Source organism: Enhydra lutris, unplaced genomic scaffold, assembly GCF_002288905.1.
Source record: "Enhydra lutris kenyoni isolate GAN:26980312 unplaced genomic scaffold, ASM228890v2 scaffoldscaffold33, whole genome shotgun sequence".
Taxonomy (NCBI): domain Eukaryota; kingdom Metazoa; phylum Chordata; class Mammalia; order Carnivora; family Mustelidae; genus Enhydra; species Enhydra lutris.
Window position 1 is genome coordinate 13508267 of NW_019154117.1, and position 26593 is coordinate 13534859.

Genomic DNA, 26593 nt, shown 5'->3' on the forward strand with positions numbered 1-26593 from the left:
GTAGATTTATAGTGATTGTCTTGCACCTCAAGAGGTATTTTCAATGCATTGGTGTAACTAGCCGACAATTCAGCATTTCAGAGAAATTCAGCCTTGCAGGGGGATCTTCTCAAAAGTCTCCAAGTGATTTCCAAGGAGACTGACACCATCAATCAACAATTCTGAGTCAGCCAAGGAAAGTCCTTTGGCACAGGATGGAATGCGTGTGTGTTTATACCAGGCATTTTAAATTCATTTTCAGCTGACTCAAAACATAAACCCAAAGTATTTGCGGGGCAACAGAATATAATTGACCACAATTTAGGGCACAGAGAAGAGAAACACCCAATGGGGAACAGGAAAGAAACCTGAGTGGGGAAATTATCTAATGAAGCTTCCTTAACTTTGCATTCAGAGAGTTTTATTCTGCCCCCTGTGTCTGTTTTCTCATCTTATCAGACCTGAGTTCTGCTCTGATTTTCTTTCGATGTGGGCTGAGCTGAGCATGCAACGGAAAGCAAAAATAAAGGTCTCACAAAAAGCCAACAGTCATTGCCAGGGTCTGGGAAAAGGAGTGTGGGGAGGGACTGCTTAATGAGTAGGGTCTCCTTTTGGGGTGATGAAAATGCTCTGGAAGTAGATGGTGGTTATGGTTGAAAACACTATGAATATGCAACTTACCGCTGGATTTTACACTTCAGAGTGTGAAAATGGGGTATTTTATGTTATGTGTTTTACCATAAGAAAAAAAAAAAATCAAGGCCTCAAATGCATTGCACTAGGAAGAATGATATGAGGGGGGTTGGGGAGGTGATAGCATCATGGCTGTGGGAGGGAGATGGAGGGTGAGCTAGGGGTTATAGAGACCAGGCTGGAAGCAGTGGGACTTCTGGCTCAGACCTGAGTCCTGATTTTCTTTGATTCATCGATTTTTAGTTTTCTTAGCACTACTTCAGCTTCTAATTAAGTTCACGCAAGATTTATACAGATGTCATAAGCAGGCTGTCTTATAGTCGAATGTAGCTTATAGTTTTTTTCCCTGAGTATGTTTAGTTTTGTTTTATTTTATTTTATTTCATTTCATTTTATATAAATTCCTTTAGGTATGTCCCCCATGGATCCATATTATTTTATATTATTCCTGCTTCATTAATTTATGATATGTGCCTGAAAAATGAAAACATTTGTGTCTGCAACACCTGATTTTTATTTATTTATTTTTTTAAAATTTTAAAAAAGATTTATTTATTTGAGAGAGTGAGAAAGAGAGCACAAGGTGGGGAGGGGGGCAGTGCAGAGGGAGAAGCAAACTCCCCACTGAGCAGGGAGACCGATGTGGGACACGGGCTCCATCCTAGGACCCTGAGATCATGATCTGAGCTGAAGGCAGATGCTTAACTGACCCAGCCACCCAAGTGCCCCTGAAACACCTGATTTTTTAGGAGCTTATGCATGCAAACTGCAATGCTACATAGAGTTTACTAAAATGGACTCTTGCTTCAAGGAGTCTTAGGATGAAGACACAGTGCAAATGGTTTATTACAACTTGGGCAGGGTAAGTGCCCAAATGCTAACGCAAAGTAAGTATGTTGGAAACAAAGACAAATGCAAAGATCATGTAATATCTGATTGCCTTCCACTTCTGCTCACTGCATTGAGAGTTTATTTCAGAGAAAGCAGTTAAAGAAGACAAATGGTATTAGTTAAGAAGCTGGGAAGAAATACCATCAAATCTGTAACTAATAGTCATTGGGGCTTAACATTTTATTGTAACACACTTTTAGCTTGGGCACGAGAAGTGTTTTCCATCCTTAATGAAAACAGCTTTGGCAAAATGAAAAATATATATGATTGGGTTTTTAGCAATCGAACAGTAATGCTCTCAGGAAATAAAACTCTTGTTTATTGTCTCCTCCCGCGTGCTTACTTACTGATCCTCTCAGCAACCCTGCCGGTTAGTTAGTGTGTCAGAGGAGAACCTTGCCATCAGTGAGGGGACATCTTGAACATTTCCCGTTTTCAATTCCAAAAAGCAGACATGGCTTTTTGGCTTTCTTGAATCACATTTCTTTCAAGAATCAGTATTACTTGTAGATATTTTCATGTTTCATTTAAAAAACATTTCCCCCATTAGAATTTTAGGTTTACCTCTGCTTTGATAGCCATTTGAATAAACAAACAAACGGAAATTACCTTAGTGAGATTCCAAAGAACACGGGTAGAGAACAGGAGCTGGCCATGCTACGTTAGCTCATTCACTGTCAAGCATTTCTTCCAGAATATCACACTCCTACAAGTGCCCAGACTGTGCTTATTCTTTATATATTCATATTCTACTGGAGTGAACATAAATTTGCACAGCATGATAAAGAAGCTTTATTATTCTATATCCAAAGATTTTAAAAGTTTGAATCTTTGGACTCAGTAATTCTGCTTCCTGGAATTTATCCTAAGGAACATAATCATAAGATAGCCACAAGAAAATTATGCGAATGCTAATAATAGTTTCAGCCAGAACATTAATGTAGTTACAATAATAGTTTTAGTTTTAGTTAGAACTTGCAAGGTGCCGGTTAGCCGAGTATTGTCTCTGAGCTGCTAATTCATCCTTCTTTGTCTTGCTTTGTGTTACTGGAGCGAAATCTAATCGGCAATTTTTTTTTTTTTTTTTTTTTTTTTTTTTTTGACCAGCCGGCTGCATAGACGGTTTCATCAATAGAGGGCGCTGTAAGAAGTAGTTGCGGGAAGACACTTTAAGGTTTCATCCTCCAGGCAGTGGCTGCGAGAGCCCAGTAGCAGTATTAAGGAGGAACTTGAGCTGCACCCTCGGGCCATTTCTCCCTATCAGAGGCTTCTTCCGAGCTTTTTCGTCCCTCTGTACCCACCGGCAATCATTGGCCATTTCCATAGAGTACCTCGGGCTCAGGCACAGAGCAGCGAAGGCGGACCAGCTTCTACTCAACCCCACTCAGCCGCAACGACGAATTGCCTTTACAGCCAAGCTCCACCCTGGGCTCTCATGATAATGAACGCATTACTACACTTCCTTTGCCGTCACACGGTAAGTTGGTTTTAGGCGATATTGTAAGGGACACCATATTTTTAAAAATTTTTCTTTTTTATTCGAGTGTTGTTGACATGCAATGTTACATTAGTTTCAGGTGTGCCAGGTAGTGATATGAGAAATTTATTTATTTATATTTTTAAGGGATGCCATATGGATGCGTCAAATATTCTGTAGCACTCAGTACCCTTGGATGGTGGTGCTGGTAGAGGCACTGGAAGGAAGAGAAGGCAAATGGGTATCCAGAGTATGTGTTGATTTTGGTAAGGACAAATTGCTAGCTGCTGTCAAGAGAGTTGGGTTCTGATATAATTAATATTCTATCGGGTGGCTTGGTGAGTTTTCCCCAAAGAATGGTGCTATGTCAAGGGCTTGGCATGAGACTCTATTGCTGACAAGTTGGGAACCCAGCAGTGGGAGCGCGTTCAGCACGGGTGGCCTCAATTGCAGCACTGTGACCACTGTGCGTGGGCTTCTGGCACAGGCCCTGGGATGTCTGAAGAGGGGGCTAGCTAAGAGTCATGGTATGGGTCATCCTGTGCACATGGTCATGGAGGGTCTTCTCTGTGGTGTATGCTCTTCCGTGGGCATTAATGTGACATTGGCTTTTTTTTTCATTCCCATAGGTTCATCCACATACCTCTTTTCTAGACTTCCTTTTCTCTGGTCATCACATCTTTTTTCCTTGGAACGTGCAGAAAGGATGCTATGTAATACACAAGGCTAGTTTAGAAAAGGCCTTGCTGGTTTCTTCGGAAATGCTTGTTCTGGGACCTGCCAGTGCTCTTCAGTTCAAGTTCATCAGGAACACCTTTGTAGTTAAACAGGTTACATTTATTACTTGTAGCAAAGATGAATGAACGTCATGGGAACTGTGAGGTGTTTCAGGAAGAAGGTGTTAGAAAGGACCCATTATAGAATTTGGGATTTGGTTGGGTGATTGGAGGAAGGTTTAAGGAAGCATAGATTTGGAGTTCCTGGGTGGCTCAGTCAATTAAGTGTCTGCCTTTGGCTCAGGTTGTCCAGGGATCAAGCCCCTGGTTATCCCTGGTTAATCAGGGCTCCCTTTTAGCAGGGAGTTTGCTTCTCCCTATTTCTCTGCCCCTCCCCCTGCTTGTGTGCGTGCACTCACACGCGCGCTCTCTCTCTGTCAAATAAAATCTTAAAAAAAAAAAAAAAAAAAGCATAGATTTGGTCCAGACTGGATGTTTTCAGAAAGTGGGGTTAATTCTATGGTCAGATATTTTATAGATGTTATAGTGGCATTTTACCTGTGCTTAAATGACATTATGAAGCGGTCTTATTTTATCTTATGGTCTCAGAGTAACCTTGTCTGAGGTCAGTATTCTATGAGATTGTTTACGTCCAGCAGGAGAATAACGTAGCCTGGCTGTGGATGTCAGATCAGTTCTGAACATGAGGACATCACTTCCAAACACAAGTTCTTTTTCAGAGCTCTCAACTGTCAGGTTAGAAGCTTGGCCATGTAGACGAGTCTCCACATGGACTGATCACGTACATACATGTAGAGAGAAATGGTCCAGAATTTAAGACTTCAGCTATTCAGATCTTCCAACCTGGGTGATAGACATATGAATGAAGAAGACTTTGAGATGATCTCAGCCCCAGCCATTGTCTGGCCACAACTGCTGAGACCTCAGTGCAGGGAGAACTGGCTAACTGAGCCCAGTTGACCTCCAGATTCAGGAGTAGAACAGCTGTCAGGAATTTGTACCACTATTTTGAGGAGATTTGTGCAGCAATAGATAACTGATACAGTTGTCCTGTAAACAGCTCTATAGGCCTGGAGCTCAGGAGAGAGACTTGGCCTGGCGGTACAGGTTAGGAAGTTCTTTAGCAAGGAGAAAGCACTTGAAGTCATTGGAACCGATGAAGTCACTGGGGGAATAATGTACATTGAGAAGGGAAAAAAAGGCCTAACGATGGCACCATTAGTAACATCAGTGAGGGGATCAAAAAGAAAGTAGCATTTGCAGGAGACCAAGAAGGAGTAGATCAGGTGATATAAGATGACATCCAAGAGAGATGATGTCAAGGAAGTCAAGATTGAGTGGTTCCAGAAAGAAGGATGTTTGCCACAGAGTCAAGTGCTGTGGCTGGAGATCAAATAAGACAAGGATGAAAAGTGTCTTTGAGTTTAGCAACAATGGGTTTACCTTGGTAGCAAAAGTAGGTTCCAGGAGGTTGGGGTCGGGGAGTGGTGGGGCCAGGAGTGATGCCGGCAGAATCCACATTGTAGAGTTAAGGAAGGAAAAGAAGAGGAGAAGGAGGGGACCAAAGCCTGAGCTGTTCGACTACAGACTACATCACGTTGTCTTTTTCCATACTATTTGTATATAATTCTTTCTCTACTATTCGGTAACCCATAGAACAATCACGTCATGTCTTGAACCCTACAATTTCACGAGAGCATGGATAGATTATATCTTTACGTGTATTTAGTGTTCTGCTGTAACCTGTAGTTTCCAGTTACAAATCTATTATTCTGTGCGTTGCTGCATGTCTGCCATTATAAGCAATTCAAATATCCTGTTGTTTATTTCTCTTACAACTAAAATAGTTTATCATTTAAAACAGTAACCTCCACTCAGTGTTCACTGGCGCCTTGTCATTACTTCGGAAAAACAATTTCAGTTCAAAAGTTATAAACTCTTGAGGCATCTCTGCGGGAGGACTAGCTTACTTTTGCCAGAGAAGTCTGGGGAAAATCACTCTAGTCACAGCCTGCTAATTCATAGCCTGATTGTCATGGCTCCCATTCCAGTTCACCCTCCTGGGAGGCTGGATTGGGACCTTGCTTATCCAAGTGGGGGGTCAAGGCCTCCTTGGTGACAGTGAATGAGTTGCCAGAGCTGTGGAGAGAAATTCTTCTCAGTTCAACCTGTAAGTTGATGTTGCTATAGTAGCCTCATTTGGCTCCCCTGAGCCTCTTTTTCATCTCTTTTCAGGGGAAATCTTACCCCATCTTTTTTGTTATTTGCTCATGGTTTTCTTTCCACAGATGTGTAGGGGCAAGCACTATGATGAAGACAGGAGTAAGAACTTTATTTTTTTTAGATTTTATTTATTTATTTGAGACAGAGATTATGAGCAGGGGAGGAGCAGAGGGAGAGGAAGAAGCAGACTCCCCACTGAGCAGGGAGCCTGGCACAGGGACTCCATCCCAGGGCCCTGAGATCATGACCTGAACTGAAGGCAGACGCTTAACCGACTGAGCCACCCAGGTGCCCGGGAGTAAGGACTTTAAATGAAGAGTTTACAGTTCAAAGGACTTGAAATTTATACGTCAGATGTCACTTTCAAGTGAGGCTCTACACGTGGACAGTACACAATAAGCCGATTTGGAGGATGACATGTAGGGTACATTTGAAACTCCTGTTGCATTCCTCAGCTACATTTGCTGGAGCATCTTGTAACTTTGTAAATATCACCATAGAGTACACTGTAGTACTTAAAAACATTCCTTTGTTAGATGCAAAATCTACTGTTATTTTTGCAAGCCATTTTTGGCATTTCTTCTTGTGTTGGAATGCCAGAAACATCTAAAATGGAAAATTCCTGGCCATTTCTCAGCATCTGAGAAGGCCTGCGGCAATAACTTTGACTCTCTGTGGAAGGAATTCTGGGGTGTGGAGGATGATCTCCTGAACGCTCAGAAGGATTTGAAAAGGTAGATAGAAAGCGCTGTGTATGGAGCCCGTGTTTACGCCATGTACTGTACTAGGGGCTTCATAGTTTACATTGAATCATGGGTGGTATGAAGCCGAAAACACACAGTGTTGGGGGAGAGGGTCTGAGCTGTCATCAGAAGGGAAACTGTGGCATGTGGGACATAAAACCAGCTTGCGATGGGGGTTGGGTTAAGGGTAGGGGAAGAAGATCTTGGCAAATTCATTCTGCACAAGTACTTATGTTATCCTCACTTAGGCGGTCTTTGTGACTTTTTCTCTGGGTTCATCTGGTTGGCAGATGGATGAAAATGTCTTTTAGCCCTAAGGAAGGCACACAGAAGGCATGCATGAATCATGGATGTTTGATAAATAAAAGAAACTGAGCTTCAGAGGGTTTCTGGGATGTGCGTGTGTGTGTGTGTGCACGCGCGCGCACGCTTCTGCTGTACATACCACCAGTATAAATCTGATTTTTAACTGGGAATATTTCACATGCTTCTCTACTGTGGCCCAAGTGGATATATTTTTAGAAATGAAAAGTAGAGCATGTTCCAAAAGTTCCTTTCTTCTGCCATCAGGGACAGCGAGCCTTTATTTATAGTAATTTGAGGTCCCCACATACCTTCAGCAATATTAATGGGGCAAACAGAAAAAAATTAAGCAGTTGATGATAAGATCATGTGCTTTTTACAGAGAACTTGATTTCTCTTGCCTTTGGAAAATATAGGCCTACTTTCCGCAACTGTAATCAGAACTAATTCTTTTCTAAGATTTCCCTAAAAGCAAGAATATGGTCAGTGACACTGACCTTGTGTCTTGGTCTTCATGCTTCAAAGAAAAATACATACATAGGTATCAGATCCTTTGAATTTGGTAATATTTATTGCAAAGGAAATATATATGGAATGGAAATATGCATATAATGGAAATACACAATAATAACTAGAAAGATGTCTACATTTAGCCACTACTATGTGCCAGATTCTTTACATATATTCAGTACCTCATATTCAAATAATCCTATAAGGTACGTATTATGATCACTCTTTGTTCCAATGGAATGTCAAAGATATTAGGTAATTATTCCAAGGATGATGAACTGGCTAGTGGTTGAACTAAAAGTTTGAACCCTGGTTCCGCGGTCCCTGACGCTTGTATTCTTTCCACTCAGTCTCTCCCTCAAAATCCCGACAATTACTGTGGATGACAGAATTGGATAACTAAGAAGGCCACGACATTTATTATTCAGCAATGTCCATATGGAAGGAAGCAGTTACTGAGCTTCCACTTTCTCTTAGGCACAATGGTAAATGATGTGGAATCTAGAAATCAAAGATGGGGTGTTCCTGCCCTTGTAGAAACCGTGGGCAGGAGGGAAAGCCTGAAAAGAATATTAGTGATTATGATGTGGAATGTCAGAGGCTATGAGAAAGGTAACAGCAAGCGACTGCTGGGGCCTGGGAAAGACCACAGGCTCTGTGCGCATGTGTGGTGTGTGCATTTGGGGTACGTTAAAGGGCATTCCAGACAAGGGAACAGCATGTACAAAGGCTTGAGGGCTTATAGCTTATATGAGAAACCGCAAATTTTTTGCTTTGACTGGAAAATTGTAGTTCTAGGTGGCAGGGTGATGAGAAATGAGAATATGAGGTCTTGAGAATGGTGACATCAGAAATTCTACTTCTTATAATGACCATAGACTTTCAAAATTGTCTTGATAAGATAGGTATTTTCCTTCTGCTTTTGATTTCTCTCTTTTGACAACACACTGTAATAGTCACGGTATTTTTCCAAAGAGGAAATGCAGTTAGTACACAAATATATGGGGGAAAATAGGGTTACTGGTTATGAAAGTAAAGAACAAAATTAACCCAAAGAAAGAATAAAGCTAATGAAAATATCTGATATTGGTAAGGACAAAATGCGATAGGCATATTTGTGTTTTGCTGACTGATCTATAAATTGATTCAAATTTTTGTACACAAACACATATTAAGATGTTTCAAATGTTTATACCCTTTAATTCAATAACATCAGTTTTGGAACTCTATAATAACAAAGTTATTATAAATATTTATTGCAAGTCTTTTTAATGGCACATCATTAGAATCAGCCCAAGTAGCCATGGTACATCATTTTGATGCAACTTAATGTACCATTAAAAATTATGTTTATGAATAACATTTAAAATGCATTTCATACAATTCTAGCTTAAAAAGTGGGGTACTGAAATATATATATACATATGTATATACAGGCATATGTGTATATATATATATATATTCCCCCCCCCACTCCTCTATACTCTCTAAATGTGTACATTAAAAAAAGAAACTGGAAAGAAATCCGTAGAACGTTAGTGGTGGTATTTGGGTTTGGATAGTAGTACTAGAGATAATTTTTTTTCTTTGTACTTTTCATGCATTTTCCATGTTTCCTTTAGTGAATTTTTATAACTTTTATGAAAGAAGTATTACTATATTTTTTTTTGTTGATGAACAGGAAGCAATATGTGATAGAGTCCCATTTTATTTTATGTTTCCTGGTGTCTATAAACTCCTATCTATAGCTGTGGCTGGGTAGCAAGTGAATGATGATTTTTTTAAAAAATTCCCAGTATTGGCAAACTTTCTCTTGGCATAGCTCTGCTGGACTTGAGTGAGATCTTCTCTCCCAAGCCACTTGTCTCTTAGACTTTCTAGCAAGAGAATTCATGAAAAATTACAATCTACCATCTACAAATGGCTACATGCCACAGGACCTACTAAAAGGCATGACTCTTTATTTTGTGAACGACCCCTCCCAGGATCAGTGCCTCACAGCTCGTCTCACATCAAATGCAACCTTCTTCCGCTGCTGTTCCCTCCAGAATGCATGTCTTTGGGAAGAAAGGAGTTCGGGGAAGCAGAGATGGCAGTCCAGTGACTTGGAAAGTCCACCTTCCACATACCCTGCCTATTTCGAAACATCGAATCTGAACACAGTCTGCTTGTCAGGATGGAATAATTGCAAAAGACCTCAACGAAGCCTACCCAATAAGAGCAGGAAGCAAGAAAACACAAGTGTTGTGAAACAGGAGCACAAAGCCTCTAGGAGAGAACGAGCCAAGACGAGAAGACATGAGGTTTGCGGGTTGGTGCCCTTGTGTCTTTCTGCCCCAGATCTTCCCTGTGCTTTTAATTCTGTCACTCATAAAGAATCCAGCAACGTGTGGCTCTTTGATTCTATGGTATATAGGAACGCATTCCCTTCGGGCCGTGTTTCTCAGCCAGGCATGATTTTGTCTCCTAGGGGACATTCGATGAAGTCTGGAGACAATTTTGGTTGTCACAACGAGGGGGCTGCTGCAGATGGCATCTGGTGTGCAGAGACCAGGGATGTGGCCAAATATTCTACGGATCAGAGGCCCAGCCACCCGCAGAAAGAATTATTTGGTCCAGTATATCAATAGGGCCATGACTGAGAAACCTACCCTTAGAGGAGAAGCCTAGAACTTCTGTCGAATTTTTGGTTTAATCAACGAATGAGAAAAATGATGGGGAAAATAGACACAAATATCAGCGGTCCTCCAAGCAGAATCCCTTAGGTCAGACCTTTGCTGCTTACCAGCGTCAGCCGATTTGTCTACTTTCTGAAGTTTAGAGATTTCACCAAGACATAGTTATTCAAATTCCTGTTATTTTCTCTTTCAAAACCCTATTTTAATTGCCTAGTGTGGAGATGTCTGAGATAGACATCCCTTTTCTTCTTCTTTTTTTTCTTTAAGATTTTATTTTTTATTTGAGAGAGAGAGCACAAGCAGGGGAGCAGCAGTCAGAGGGAGAAGCAGACTCCCCACTGAGCAGGGACCCCCCCCAATGTGGGGCTTGATTCCAGGACCCTGGGATCATGCCCTGAGCTGAAGGTAGAGGCTTTAACCCACTGAGCCACCCAGGTGCCCCCATAGTCTGTTTTCTACCCAAGATCCAACAGTGTCAGATACATAGCTTGAAAATGATTCTGAAAAGCAAGTGGACAAATAAGTTTACTAAAGAATCCTAGAAAGTCATTGGCAAAATCCCTTTTATTCTAAGTAGTCCAGGCCATGTTCTTGGGTGTAGAAGATACTGCATAGATATTTTCATAGCTGGAAAATTATATGAGAGTGGGTATTACGGTAATAAGGAACCCCTGAATTTTTAAAAAATCAATATAGCCTAGAGTAGGAATAGCTACCAAGTAAATTTCGATATGGAATCTGAAGGAAATTTTTTGAATTTCTGTGATTTTCAGAGTTTAGGTTTGAGGTAGTGTAGGTAATGATCATGTCCCCCATTCTAGAGACTTCATTTAGGACTCGGCTTAAATGTAACTTCTTAGAAAGCCCTTTCCTGGTATCCTGATGAAAATATGCCTTCTCTCCTCTCCCATTACCTTCCTATACTATTCCAATCCTTTTCTGTCCTATAATTCTGATTTTCTATCTAAAAAGATCTTACTTACTTGCTTACACATTAATCATCTATCATTCCCCATATGCTACGGTGGTTGCTTTCATTCTGTAACTGAAGCCCAAGAGCCTGGGAATTATTATTATTTTTTTTAAGATTTTATTTATTTGAGAGAGAGGCAGTGAGAGAGAGCATGAGCGAGGAGAAGGTGAGAGGGAGAAGCAGACTCCCCGTGGAGCTGGGAGCCCGATGCGGGACTCGATCCCGGGACTCTGGGATCATGACCTGAGCCGAAAGCAGTCGTCCAACCAACTGAGCCACCCAGGCGTCCCCTGGGAATTATTTTTAAATCCTTCTTTTCCTTATTCTTTCCTATAATTCTTCTGTTTCATTGGCCAGTCTCAAGACTGTTCTAATTCCAAACATGTCTTGAAGTTGTCTGCCTCCCTCAGTGTCCACTGCCCTTGCTCTAGTCGAAGGCCATCATCAACCCTAAGTACGCTGTAGGAGCCCCTGCCTGCCATCCCACCTCACCATACCCCTTCATAACCTATCTGCACAGAGGAGCTGGAAAAATGTAATAAAAATGCAGATTGTGTGTTCGCTATCCTGCTGAAACTGAGCCTGGTATAGATGGGTTCTCAGTGGTATTGGATGGAGGGTGAATGACAGCAATAAATGAGCAGAGAGAGTGAAATGGCAGAAAGTGTCCCTTTGCCTTACCTGACAGAGAGGGCTAGGGATACTAGGTTAAGGTCACAGCACTAATACATGTCCGATTTAGGACCAAAACCTGATTTTTCTAAGAGTAGTCAAGGGTTTATTTATAGAAGACACATTGCTGGGTGCCTGGGTGGCTCAGTGGATTAATCCACTGCTTTCAGCTCAGGTCATGATCTCAGGGTCCTGGATCAAGCCCTACATCGGCTGCCTCTCTGCCTACTTGTGGTCTCTCTGTCAAATAAATAAATTTTAAAAAAAGAAAAAAAAATTGTCATATCTCCTCATTCTTTCTTACTCTCAATGAATAAGTAGCATTTTATTTTATTTTCATGCACAGTCATTGTTCATCTTGATTGGAAAATTCATATCTATTTACTATAATAGTTGTTAAATTACTGGAGAGCATAAAGAAATTAAGGAGTAATTCATAATCCTCCTCTGCATGAAACTCTTACTTTCATCCGTATACTTTTCTTTCTCATTTTTATTTTTTAACATAAGTATGCATTCATTTTTATAATCAGGGAATATAGAACATTATGTTGCTGTGTTTCATTCCTGGGAAATAATGGCTGGTGATATTTTAATGAAATTTATTCTAATATTCTAATATTTGATGGGTTTACTTGCAATTTGTAGGCTATGAATTTCCATAATGTATGGAAAGACATTTCAAAAGGTGCTAACTGTAAGTTTAAGAGAGTAGGCTTCCTAATTTTAAACATGGCCCACGTAATTAATAAATATAAGAAATTAGCAAACAACTCCTAATCCCCTGAATTCTAATAGCAACTGGCTCTAAGAACAGCAAAATACTCACAGCTATAGAAGGCTGTTTCTTAGAAAAATCCTTTGAGAAAGGGAACAAAAATTTTACAGCTTTTCTATCAGGGAATGTAGCAATACCGTAACTCTACCTATCTATCCGTATCTATCTATCTTCAGAAACCACATTAATATATATAAAATAGCTGACATTTTCCCAGAGACTTTCTCTGCAGGTTGTTTTTGGAAAACAGCCCTGAAGTAATTTATAATTTTTTTAAAGATTTTTATTTATTTATTATCTGAGAGAGAGCATGCAAGCTTGGGGAGGGAAGAGGGAGAGACTCTCCAGCAGACTCCCTGCTGAGTGGGAAGCAGGGGCTCAGCCTTAAGACCCTGAGATCATGACCCCAGTGGAAATAAAGAGTAGGAAGCCTAACTGACTGAGCCACCCAGTCACCTCATAAAGTAATTTATAAACTTCATCACTCGTTTCCACATACTGGCAGAGTCACTCATGTGAAATATATGCTTAAAATGTGTATAATTGCTTTTACATTTGTAATTAAAATAAGCGTCCTTGCCTAATACATAGAGGAATACATTAAAGAAACTGTAACATCAAAGTTACGCTTTCTTAATTAAACAAGAAGGACTGTTTACTTCAAAATTACGTATCATACTCAAGCTGCCTTCAAAGGTAATTTTGTTTTCCATTGTCCACATTTTAAAATGGCTCCTGTTTCCTCATTGTTCATCTCAGTTCTTTAGGGGCTGTCTCTCACTCCAGCAACACAAATGAACCCCAATTTACATTGGAATCATTTTAAATAGACCAAAGAACTAATTTCATAGACCAGTTTTTAAAAGCATTGTGCACCTGTATTCAAAAAGTGTGGCTCAGTCATGAAGCATTTGCCGTTGGCTCAGATCATGATCCCAGGGTGCTGGGATGGAGCCCCACATTGGGCTCCCTGCTCAGCAGGAAGCCTGCTTCTCCCTCTTCCACTCCCCCTGTTTGTGTACCCACCCCGTCAAATAAATAGATAAATAAATTTTTAAAAAAAGTATTTAGCATAGTGTCTGGCACAGAAAAAACACTCAGTAGCATGTCTGACAATGTCTTTATGATCGCCGCTTCTTGATAACATAGATGAGGCTAATGGGATACCTACGGTCTGCACCACGACACTATCACTAGGGTGACTGTATGTCGTAGCTGGGGGATTCCTCGGGGAATCATGGTTTATGTCCATTGTCCCTGTGTCCTCTCCAGCTTCACATTTTAGCCCTCTCAAAAGTGTCCTGACTTGGGTGGTCAGTTGTCTGGTCGCTGGCTAAAGTGCAAAAGGAACCATGATGAGAAGGCCCGGGACATCATCACCCATCTCGTGATATGGTCTCTGCTCTCTCCAGGCCGAGTGAGAGGTGAGTGGCCTGAATGGCGCCAAGCTTCCCAGATGTGGGAAGGGACATTTAAAATTCATACACACTTACACTTTGTAGATGAAGAATCAGGCATTTGAGAAACCACAAGGCTCTATCTCCCGTCACCCTTCTGTTCATGGTATTTTTTACTCGGGATTTGATTTTGGATACAAATTTAAAGACATTTCTTAGACACGTCCACCTTCTCATTTGGCAGACAAGGTGGACTGGTGGTCACGATGATGTTTGCGGATGTAGATAAAACTAGTGACATCTGAGTGGCAGTCTTTTCCACAACTGCTATGTGTGATTTGAGGTTGTAGGCACTACTTCCATTCTGGCCTTTTCTTTTCTCTTTTCTTTTCCCTTTCCTTTCCCTTTCTTCTTTTTTCTTTTCTTTTCTTTCTTTTCCTTCCTTTTTTTTTTTTTTTTTTTTTTTTCCCTTCAGGGTCTATCTAATCTGTCAACTCAGAACTGTCCAGGTAATTTCTTTGTCACCCTCCAGTCCAGCCCATATGTTCCTTCTGTAGTTTGTCAACACACTTCAATGTAGTCCTGTAATAACTTGAAATTATGTTCATGCTGTCTCCTAGGTTTTCATGACCATGTCAAATGGATGCACCATGTCACAAACTGTCCTCTTCACCATCCTCTCTTAGAGAAAGCTAAGTGTGTGTTCAGAAGCTCCTGGATTTAGTACTGGCTCTATAATTTGTGGGGCTTAGTGAGAATGGAAAACAGAGGGCCTCCTTTTTTAAAAAAATTACTAAGAATTTCAAGATGGGGGCGCCTGGGTGGCTCAGTGGGTTAAGCCTCTGCCTTCAGCTCAGGTCATGATCGCAGGGTTCTGGGATCAAGCCCCGCATTGGGCTCTCCACTCACTGAGGAGCCTGCTTCCCCACCTCTCTCTGCCTGCCTTTCTGCCTACTTGTGATCTGTCAAATACATAAATAAAATCTTAAAAAAAAAATTTCAAGATGACGGGGCCCCTGGGTGGCTCAGTTAGTTAAGCGCCTGCCTTCAGCTCAGGTCATGATATCAGGGTTGTGGGATTTAGTCCTGCCTGAGGCTCCCGGCTCAGCAGGAGTCTGCTGCTCCCTCTCCCTCTGCCTGCTGCTCCCTCTGCTTGTGTCCTCTCTCTCTCTGTCAAATAAATAAATAAAATACAAAAAAAAATATTTAATGTTCTGTAGGAGCAGAACATTAAATCAAGCACTTGTCCCTTCTATTTCTGAAGTCCTGTGTCCGAAGATGTTGCACCTGTGCAGTTGTCCCTACTTGCAATTTCCATAGATTCATTTCCTTCACTCTCCTTCCAGCTAACAGTTATGGGCATTTATTATATATGAGGCACTATGCTGGCTATTGGAAATAAAAAATATGCTTGCTTTTAGATTCTAATATCCCTACTTTTTAGATTCCGATGGCTAATATCCCCACAAGGTAGATGAAATAGCACACACATTTTGGCTTTATTTTTGTCTTTCAGATCACATGCTCAGCTGTAATTTCCTGTACATCAGCCTTAAATTGCCAGTCCTCTCTGCCATGTTCTTGTGATCTCTGTATTAACTACAGGAACCTGGCAGTCTCTATTTCCCTGGATCTCTTACCATCCCATGCTTTGCTTGTTCTGTTCCTATAGACGAGTTTGTTCACAGCTGGGTAACAGATCATGCCAATAGTAGAGTTTGTTGAAATGAGTTTGAGGCGAGGGTTCAAACTCTGATGTCTCCAGGGATTGGGGAGGTAATATGCCATAAAAAGTAAAACCACCACATAGATTGACTCGTGATGGCAGAGAAAAAGGGTGCCTACTCAGCCACAGAAGATTATTGCCATGTGAGATGTGGTCACAGTGTTGTCAAGTCTTCTCAAAGAAAAGTTAGAAATCTAAAAAATCATACGAGATGCTCTTTTTCTATTGCCCATTAATTTCATTTTTAAAAAGACTCAGTACGGGCAGAGAAAAAGAACCGTGCCCCAAAGCTGACCCAGGAGATGTCAGTTTCTAATTTTTGTTTTTGGTCAAATTTATTGAGATATGATTCATATGTAATTAAATTCACTCTTTTATGTGTATAGTTCTAAGTTTTGACAAACATATTTGTGTAACAACCACCACAAGCAAGATATAGGACAGTTCCATCATCCCCAAAAGTTCCTTCTGCCTCTTTGTGGTCAGTTTCTCCAGCTCTTGAACTACTGGTACATTTTCTGTCTTTATAGTTTTGTCTTTTCCAGAATGTCATAGAAATGGAATTGATAGCATGTAGACTTTGAAGACAGGCTCCTTTTACTTAGCATGAATCACTTGAGGTTTATCCATGTTGTTTTGTGTATTTGGGTGGTTTTTATCTAATTTTAAAAGACATTTTCCCTCCCTCCCTCCCTCCTTCCCTTCCTCCTCCTTAGTCCAACTTATAAATCTGTTCTTTTATGGATTGAACATTTGGTGTTACCTCAAAAAAAATTCTGCCTAATCCATAGTCTTCTATTTTTTTTCTCTAGACTTTTTTATATTTTTAGGTTTTACACTAGGTCTATGGTCCATTTTGAGTTACTTTTTGTATAAGGTATAGGATGCATTGAAATTCTTATTTCAATGTATGTCCAATTGTTCCAACATCATTTATTGAAAAGACTCTTCTTTCGCCACTAAATTGTCTTTGTACCTTTCTTGAAAATCCTTTGACCATATGTGGGTGGATTTATTTCTGATTTCTCTCTTCTTTTCCAGATGCTTTCGATAACCTATTGGCTTCTCAAGTTCCTTGTCAGTCTTAGGTCTCTCCCACAGCCTCTACCCATCCCTGGGATTTGTCAGTTTCCCCAAGATCAGCAATGGACTCCCAATATCATAAGTGTCTTGTCTTACAACTGGCTTCAGGATGGGCATACCAGGTACTGGGGGATGGACTGGGGTATCTTGGCTTTCATTCCTACAGTGAATGTGGTCTGATCAGGGCCTTCAGAGACAAGGCAAACAGATATAGTCCGGAAGGTCCATTTGGCACTGCAACCTGGGTGTTCTCCCCCATGAGAATACAATATTTTTCTCTCTCCAGTACCAGAGAACATATTGTAGCATTGCCAACCTACAGTCAAACTCTGCAAACTTTTATCAGTGAATTTGCCTTTGGGTCAGAGTAATCAAACCAGTACTGAGGGGAAAACACCAACTGGGAACTCCAGCCAAGAGGGGTAGCTGGCAAGCAATATAAATTGCCTGGGGGCCTAAGGGAATAGGAGAAACTATCTGAGAATGGCACTGAATAGGTATTGTATGCCCTGCCCATAGTGTTTTCAGTAGCCCAGGACAGCTGGTAAAATAAGGCATATGGCTCGTGGCCATTGACTGTGGACTACCAAGAAATTAAACAGGGTGATGACCCCATCAAACAGCTGTGCCCCACATTGCATTTCTGACTCCAGAAGGCACTGTGGCAGAGACAACAGAAGGAGAGAGTGCCTCTGGGATTTTGGTCCCAGCTTTGGAAGGGGCAGAAGCCTGATTATCTCACAGACCACAGCTCCTAGCCCTATCTACAGCGCTCCTCCAGGTAAAGCCTCTCCTGGAATTACAGCAAGTCATGGGAAGAGCTTTCTTCCTCTCAACAGATGGGCTGAGAGTATGTTCCACTGACCCTCTGCTGTGGCTCAGACTCCCACTTTGGTTAAGTGCAAGGCTGTGTGCAGCGGGGTCACTCTGCCCACCAGGCCACTGTCTCTAGAAACTCGGGCCCTGCTGGGCCCAGCTGAGTATGTAGAACCTCCGAATGCCCTTCTATTCCTTTGGTGGCCCCTGCAGAGAGACAAGGAGGGAAATTCCTCCTGAAGCCAGGTGTACAGGCAGTCTAGTGGGGCAAACCACCCACAGGCACTGTAGTCACTATTCAGCCCAACACTGACACCATCTGGATGGAAGTAGAAATGAATCGCAGCAGCCAATAGGCTGGGCTCTGAGAAGTTTGGCTGGTGAGGACTACTCCGGCACACCGGTCATTAACCCTCTCCCCTCAGAGTTAGGCTATTGAAAAGGATTAACCTTATGGCTTGGACAAGGGGTATATGATCATGAGTAAGTCCTCATAGGGACAGGAAACGTGGAAAGACATTGGGTTTGCCTGCGAGAGCCTGAGGCAGTCCTTACTTTTCCATATTCTGGCTTATAAGGCATTGACACACCCTGGCAATCAGGCAGCCCATGCCTTAGTTTAGGCATAAGCCCTTGTAACTAACCCTTCAGTAGATACAGCAGATGGGGTGCACGGTAAGAGTAGCCACTGGAGTGTGCCCAGGTGGGATGGCACATTGCCAAGATGCCTCATGATCCTTGAAGTACAGTGCCTTGGCCAGTGCAGTAACAAACAGCATGTCCTGTGTGATCTGAACAGTGCCCAAGGCCACTACCATAGGAGTCTGGGGGTCACCCACTGGAGTTCTCAACCAGCGAGGGATTGGCAAATTGATAATATTGGCCCCGGGCCTCCCAGGGAGGGTCCTAAATATGCCTTGGTGTCTGGGTACGACTTACCTGGCCCAACCCCAGCTTCCCCCTTTGCCATGCAAGCCAGGCTGCCACCATTAACGGATTAGAGAAATTGAGTCCCGTGTATGGATACCCTTGCTGAATAGACAGTGATAAGGTTCATGATGTCAAGACTGGGCAAAAGAACATGACATTGAACAAAGATTCCATTGCCCCTATAACCACAGGCGGCAGGTTTGCTATCAAGGAAGTCATGGTAAAGCAGCAGATTAAATTACTAATAGGTAAAACCACATTGGCTGGCCAAACGAAAGTAAATCACCTGCTGAAACACACATTCTAAGTGTATGGACATTGCAAGAGACAGTCCTGGCCCCGACGCTCAGCTGTGGATCAACACACCACACCGCTGAAAACACCACGCCCCTTCGTGCCAGGGAGAGAAGTTTTCTCCTGGAATGTGCAAGAGGACATCCCACCTGGGTGGGTGAGTTACTTTGTATCCCTGAGTGAGGAGGAATTGCTCAGTTTCTACCAGAGCCCATTGTCCTGCTGTAAGCTGGACCCTTTGACACGCACCCTATCTGTAAGGCAATCATGCACCTTTGAAGGAGGGGGAAATATGGGAGTCCTAGTCTAGCATAGTCCACCCCCAGTCCATCTCCTTATGCCTGACAGTGCTGCCTCCTGTGACCAACACGCATGGTGTGCACAACCAGGTTAAGTTCCTAAAGCTGCAAGCCACATTAACCTCTAAATCAGACTACAAGGGTAATTCCTATAGAAGGGAAAGACTTCCCATACGAGTTCGTACTGAGTATCTGTCTTTTTGACTTTAAACTTCTGTGGCTCCTGTGGTATCTAGTCACAGGCTTATGACAGAAATATCTTTCTACTGTGGACCCATTTGTATGCCTGACAAAGGAATCGGTCTAACTGCTGGACATGTGGGCAGGTGTCCCTCTGTAACTCTGCAGGACAGCCCTGGTGGGTATCTCCCTGCCAGGCTGGGGATTGGAAGGCACTAAAGCAGCACATTAAAGGAGAATTGGCACTAGGATTGGCACTCTAATTCATGATATTATTGATACTGACCCAGACATCTGGTTTGTGGTACACACTATTAATAACATTGGGGATAGTTTTTTTTTTCTTTTTTTTTTGGCTCACCAGAGGGTCCTAAACATACCACTATTAGAGCAGTGGGTGGCGACATTCAAATTTGGGATAGGTTCAGGTGGCTTACCCCGGGTATCGAACATTTGCGCACTCATGTGCTCCTGTGTTGAGAACAGAAGAAACTGCTCTAAACAGAACCAGCCCAGTTGTACCAGGAAGACAGGATGGATTTCCCCAGAATCACGCAGTCATTCCGTCACATTAAAGGATATGGGCTGGGTGGGTGGTGACCGGTCACGCTGCTCAGGTATTTATCGGGTGAGCCCAGGTGGGTCCCAGTGGTTGTGGAGCACAGATCTCTGGACATGGTTTCCATCGAGGCGCGTGGGTTGCTGCACCCTGACAATAACAAGACAATAACAAGAGTTGCCAATTCCTTCTCCTCGGGGGATTGTACTGTTGTTCCAATGGTACAATCACCTGGCCACCATCTTTCTTCCCTGTATTGACTGGGAGGACAGGATAGCACAGACAGCAGCCCTTACTAAACTCACCCCACAAGCCTGATGTGGTAGCTGACAGAGCCCATCCTTACCGAACCCTGAAATGTCTCTAGGGAGAAAAGCTGTCCTCCGAAATAGGACGGCCTTGGTCATCATTACCGCCTCACAAGAAAACACCCGGGCCATCATCTCAGCAAAATGTTGTGTGTTCATAGCTGAGGAGTCTGCTCAGGTATCATCTTTATCAAAGCACATGAGGATACAAACAAGCACCCCAAATGATCTGACCCTCAGCCTAGCGCAGACTTAATAAATCAGTGCTTTGGATCACAGGGCTTACTTACTTACTTTGGGAATCATTACCTTCATCTGTGTATCTTCATCAGTGGTATCTGCCTGCAGGTGTAATGAGTCACCTCCAAGCTAATGAAGCCCCAGCTGAGCATGGGGGCTCGTTGTGAAAGAGGGGAAATCTGTAAGATCCCGAGAGCCAGTCAAGAGGGGTGGAGTGTTGGAGGAGGTCATCCAGAGGTCAAGACTGCTGGAAGACCCTCAAGCTGGCCCCAGGGCAATTGGAGGCCCCGCCCCCTTCCCCTATTTTTGCCCTGTATGCTCTGCCCGCCATGGCGGCTGGAACTGTTTTCAAGGACACAGTCTCGAGAGAGCAATGCGTTGTTGAGACCATTTGAACCCCATTAAGGCCTCTGTATGAACTGCGAAGACTTTGGTGGTCATGCGCAGAGATTTACTTGTCTTGAGGTTGCCCAAGACAAGCCTCGTGAGTACATTACCTTGTTTTTGTAAAATTGCCACCTACCGGGATGCATGGGTGGCTGAGTGGCTTAAGTATCTGTCTTTGACTCAGGTCATGATCTCGGGGTCCTGGGATCCAGCCCTGAGTTGGGCTCCCTGCTCAGTGGGGAGCCTGCTTCTCCCTCTCTCTCTGCTCCTCCTCTCCCACCGCTACCCTAGCTCATGCTCGATTTCTCTCTCAAATAAACAGAACCTTAAAAAATTTTTTTTCAAAACAAAACAAAAAACTTGCCATGTACCCATCTTCAGTGCCCTGCCTCTTTCTTCCATCTCTCCCACCAACCCTCCCTGGACCGGGCCTGTTTCAAGTTCACCCCAAGGAACTCCAAGGTTTCGGACCAACATACCCTCTCTGTTAGTGGCCTTGATTTGTATTTCACTAAGATGAGATTGGGCCTTTCTTCATATGTCTGTTGGCTATATCTTTTCTTCTGTGGAATAACATTTTACATTTTTATTCGTTTTTATTTATTTTTATTTTATTTTTCTTTTTCATTTTATATCTTCATATGTGAAATGTTTAAGTCTTTTGCTGTTATTTTTTTTCCCTTTTGGTGTTCATGTCTTCTTGTTGATAGAGAGTCTGTATTTTTTATACTCTTATGAAGTGCTGTGTGAGATATAAATTTAGTTTCTTTGAAACGTCTTTGGTGAATAGAATTTTTTTTATTTTAAAACAGTGGAATCCATCAATTTTTAATGTGATAATTTCTGTCTTTAATATTTTTCTTTTAATATTCTTTTAATATTCTTTTTTGCACAATTTCGTGGATACAGTATTTTTGTTATTTTATTCATGAATTTGTGATGGTTTTTATTAGAATAGTGTTTGTATAAATTCATATTTAATAGCAATTAAATTACATATTATTCTCACTCTAGGTTATATGTCCAGTGATTTACAATAACATTTCTTGATGTCTTTATAAATTCTCAGGTTGAAGAACCACTCTGGGCATCTTTTTTTTATTTATTTATTAATCTTTAAGATTTTATTTATTTCAGAGAGAGAGAGAGACAGAACACAAGCATAAGTGGGGTGGAAAGGAGGGGGAGAGGGAGAAGCAGACTCCCTGCTGAGCAGAGAGCCCCATTCGGGGCTCCATCCCAGGACTCTGAGCTCATGACCTGAGCCAAAGTCAGAGGCTTAATCGACTGAGCCACCCAGGCGTCCCTGGGCATCTTTAAATATAAGTTCTTATATCAGCTCTATCCTCTTTCACTGTTACAGTTAAGACCTAAGTGTCTGAATAGGGAGAAACTAGGCAAGTATCATCCTAATGGAGCTTTGTTTTAAGCCACAATTTTGAGTGAGCTACACACTACTTTGGCTAGAATCTATGTACTAATGTTTATGTGCTCAAAGGGTCAGATGTGTGCACTCTACTCTAGGGTGAATGTGCCGTGGGGATCCATTTCAAAACACTGCTTCCTCTTGCCAAGGTCAGTGGCTATCACCGAAGTAACCAGAGAATGCCAGTGTCCTCGCTCTCAAAAAAGCAGTCTCTTTTGCAACATTAAATTACAGCACTTTCTGCCCCTTCTTTTCTTTTCAATGGTAGAAATCTCTTTTGTTTATCATTTTTTATCATTTAAAGTCAAAGATGACCACCTTTCTGTGAGAAGATTTGATAAAGAGAAAAGTTCTAAAATTGTGTCCTGCAACTCCTCTTTTTTTTTTTTTAAAGATTTTATTTATCTATTTGACACACAGAGATCACAAGTAGGCAGAGAGGCAGGCAGAGAGAGGGGGAAGCAGGCTTCCCACTGAGCAGAGAGCCCGATGTGGGGCTCGATCCCAGGACCCTGGGATCATGACCTGAGCCGAAGGCAGAGGCTTTAACCCACTGAGCCACCCAGGCACTCCTCCTGCAACTCCTCTTACAGCCAATTTTATCCTCCACAAGTTGAGAAAATAAATACAGTGTCTCCAGGTTTCCCCACATTGGAGGCTGGGGGCTACGTTGAAGGCTCCATAGCCTTGCACTCACCTGAACTCCAGATGTAGGAGCACCTTGTTTATTGCCTCATTTCATTTACCAAGTACACTTGGTGGTCAGGGTTTCTCCGTTAAGAGTCAATAAGAGCATTGCCCAACACTCACACTGCCCTTGGTATCTATAATTCTGATAAAGCGCTAAAATGGAAGGCATTCAAAACAAGGCAGGTTAGCTCATACACACGGGGCTGAAGCTAGATTTGCTTTGAATACACGATCAGTTTAGTTTTATTTCAGACATGAGCCCCAAATACAACCCCTTTGACCTGAGTACTCCATCCCTAAATGGCAAACTAAACATTCATGAAAATTTAATGGCGAGGAAATTAGTACCTTCTTATGTTTCAGACTGTGAAATGGCACCAGGGAGCACTTTCAGCGACAGGCAGAAGTGTGTGGATGTGCTGGACCAAACCTGAAACATTTGTCCCTTCAGCCTGTCGTCATTAAGTCAGCTGGCAGCTAAGACACTCTGAGAGGACACCACCACGATGCCACCCAAGAGAGGTATTTCAAAATAAAGACCTGATTCTTGAAGACTCTACCTTTCTCAGAGATTGGGAACTTTGAATAGTCCCCTGCCCCCCCACCAATTTTTCTTCCTTCTTTGGGGCTTTCCCTTTTTATATTTCTGTGATTAGATACCTTTTGTGTCTTGAGAATTGGAAAGGGCTTATTTTTTCCTCTAATCTCTTTTCTTTAATGCGCATAAGCTTTCACCAACGAGTAAGTGCTCAGACTTCCCTTTCTTTCATTCGGGGAGACGGTGAAGGAAGCAGAATACACTGAGGTTTAGCCAACAACTGAAATTGGACGTTCCGTGTCAGATTGGTGTGGGGGGCAGCTTTGTGAAGGGGACCAGTTCTGCTGCAGTTTGTGAATTAAATATGTGCACTTTGTGAATTAAATACAGCTCTGAATTAAGGAAAGCTGAAAAGGTGAGGGAAGAGAATTAAGGCAGAGAAAGTGAAGAAAAGAGGCATAAAACCCTAGTGTGGGGATGTATGTGAAAGGCTGAATGATACAACGACACACATTTTTGGTTGCTGTGACTCCACAGGGGTACATTCTCAGTACCCTGGAGATAGCATGTGGCGTGTTTGGCCATCATCCTGTGATGTTTACGGAGCTTACATTGGCTCTGTTTGCAGCCTCATTTCAGTCCCTAAAAGACAAACTGGTAGAATTTTCAACTAGGGAATAACCTGGAAATACATGTTTGCTTTTCAGCAATCCAGATGGCCTTGGTCCTGGTCCTCTCTTCCGCTGTCTTGTTGAAACTTAGGATGGAAAGTGGAGACAGAGATTTCGCTCAGAGATAATCTATTAAAGTCACTGAGCTTCAGGCTTGTGTCTTGAGAAATGTGAGCGGGAGCCTATTTAATAAGCTTGGTAGTTTTATTGACTTCAAACATCTGGACAGGCTTAGGAATATCATTATCAAAGTAGGTCAAACTTTTCAAAAAACAAAAACAAAAATAACCACTTTCTTGAGGCTCTACATGTATTTCCAAAGAAAATGTTAGAAATGGCGCAGAGATGCCTAATTGGCTTTTAATAGGGTGGGATTGGTTTTCCATTAATAAGGACAGGGCTTAAATCCTTTTAAGATGTTCGATTTCAAACACTTTAGGATTTTCCAACCTGGGGTCCTCAAGTTCCTGGTTGTAGTAGGCTCATTTCAGATCTAACTATTCTTACAGAAACTTGGAATAAGGTTGCACAAGCTCTCCTGGGTGTCAACCATTTCATTAAACAAGTAAGGTTGGACTTGATCATTCTTGCTGTTTATTCATGCTGTTATTTATCATTTATTAATCTTACTGCTTTCATAACAACAGATGTTTTAAAGTTTATTTTGATAGTGGATGGAATATATGTTGCAGAAAATGTGTACATTTTAGAAAAGCGTATTTTAAAAAACAACAAAAACAAAGAATCACACCACAAATAGGTTACTATGGCCGTATTGTTTTCTTCTTCCAGACTTTGTCTATGAAAGTTATGTTTGGTTTATATTTAACAAAATGGATTCAAATTGGTTGAAACACAATGAATGTAGTTTTTTAGACAATGGTCTGACTTCATAAGAAATGAAAAGAACAATAGCATTGCCTATTTTGGTTACATAATATCATAGCATAATAATTGTGTCCATTATTAAGTGCTTATTACATGCCAGGCTCCATATAATATGTAGTGATGAATTACCACGATGGTTAGATGTGAAGGGATGACAAGGGATATCTTAACCGTGATGGCTGCCAATTCAATACACTGGGAAGGACATACATAGCAGGTCAGCTGGCAGGTGCACTGCTCAGCACACTGAACTTCTCCAAACAGGGCACAAGGAAAAACTGTGCTTATGGGTAGCCCATGAAGAAATGAAGAAAGGCAAATTGATCTGTTTAGATCCCCCCCATCACCTGTTATCACCTCATGGAGTTAGCACTACACATTACTGAGTTGTGTTACCTGCCCCCTGCACCAGGGCATCCCTGTAAGATACCAAATCCCACATTCCATAGTGTGCTGTTCCAAGTCTGGAAGTGGTAGAGATCCTAACTCTCTAGGCCGGCAGGTAGTTGACTCTGCTGTGTGTTTTGCACTTCAAGGACAGGTGATTGGTTGGGGCTGGGATGCTGTTGGAGCCGACGGAAGCATTGGAAGGAATTTGATGAAGCACATGAAGTTTGTGTCTGGCACAGAAAGGAAAGATTCCAAAAACATTTAGAATATGGAAATGCTAGTACTTGGTGAGAGTGAATGTGGGAAGATGAGGGAGCGGGAGCTGTCAAAAATCGCTCTCATGATTCCAGGTTTGGCAATGGAGTAGAAGGAAATTCCAATAAGTAAAAGACTTGGAGGGGGGAGGGAAAAAGGTTTGGTTGGGGGTATGGCTTGATTATCTGCAAGTATTTTGTGGTTATAGAGATTTTGGCAACATCTGAGAGTTGAAGTTCCTAGAATCACATAACTTCCCAGGAAGAGTATATAGCATAGCAAGGGAAGATAGACAACAATGGAGCCCCAGGGGGTCAACTTCTCCATTTAGTGGCAGATGGAGGAGGATAAACCCAAGGAAGAAACAGAAAAGATGGGTCAGAGGGTTAAGAGGAGATCCTACAGAGGAGAGAATCGTAGAAGCTAAGGGAGTGGAGAGTTTCCAGGAGGAGGGCTGAAGGTCAATTCAGAACATAAGTACATTGCAAAGAAATACCTTGTAATATACAGACTAACTGTTTGTAAAAAAAAAAAAAAAAAAAAAAAAGATAATTTTGGGTTGTAAGTTAAAGTGTAATAATGTTGATCTCTCTCTCTCTCTCTCTTTGTTTAGAACAGATTAACAAAGTGTTAACTAGAAAATCCCTTAGAAATTTTTCCTCAGTGCATGAATAGATTGTGTTATTTATAGATAGAAGCTGCCTATTGCTAAAATAGTGCTCCTAAATGGCTTAAATGGATTAATGGTTACGAAGGCCACTTGTAAACCCTGAAATGACATGCAAGATAAAAGTGGTGACCATTGTCACGTTGCTATACTATTGTTTGAGCATATGCTCCCCCCCCCCCACTCGGCAAC

General features: G+C 42.0%; 1 protein-coding gene across 2 annotated transcripts in view; it reads left to right on the top strand.

Moving 5' to 3' along the window:
* The first annotated feature begins 9854 nt into the window (after positions 1–9854).
* Positions 9855–26593, top strand: part of LOC111153626 (transmembrane channel like 1) — a 162024-nt gene continuing 145285 nt past the window's right edge. The window contains exon 1 of one of the 2 annotated variants that reach the window (XM_022512771.1): positions 9855–9867. In XM_022512771.1, coding sequence (XP_022368479.1) covers positions 9855–9867 — 13 coding nt within the window. Of the gene's footprint in view, positions 9868–20903; positions 20974–26593 lie in introns of those variants that run through there. The other variant, XM_022512770.1, reaches the window with a different exon arrangement.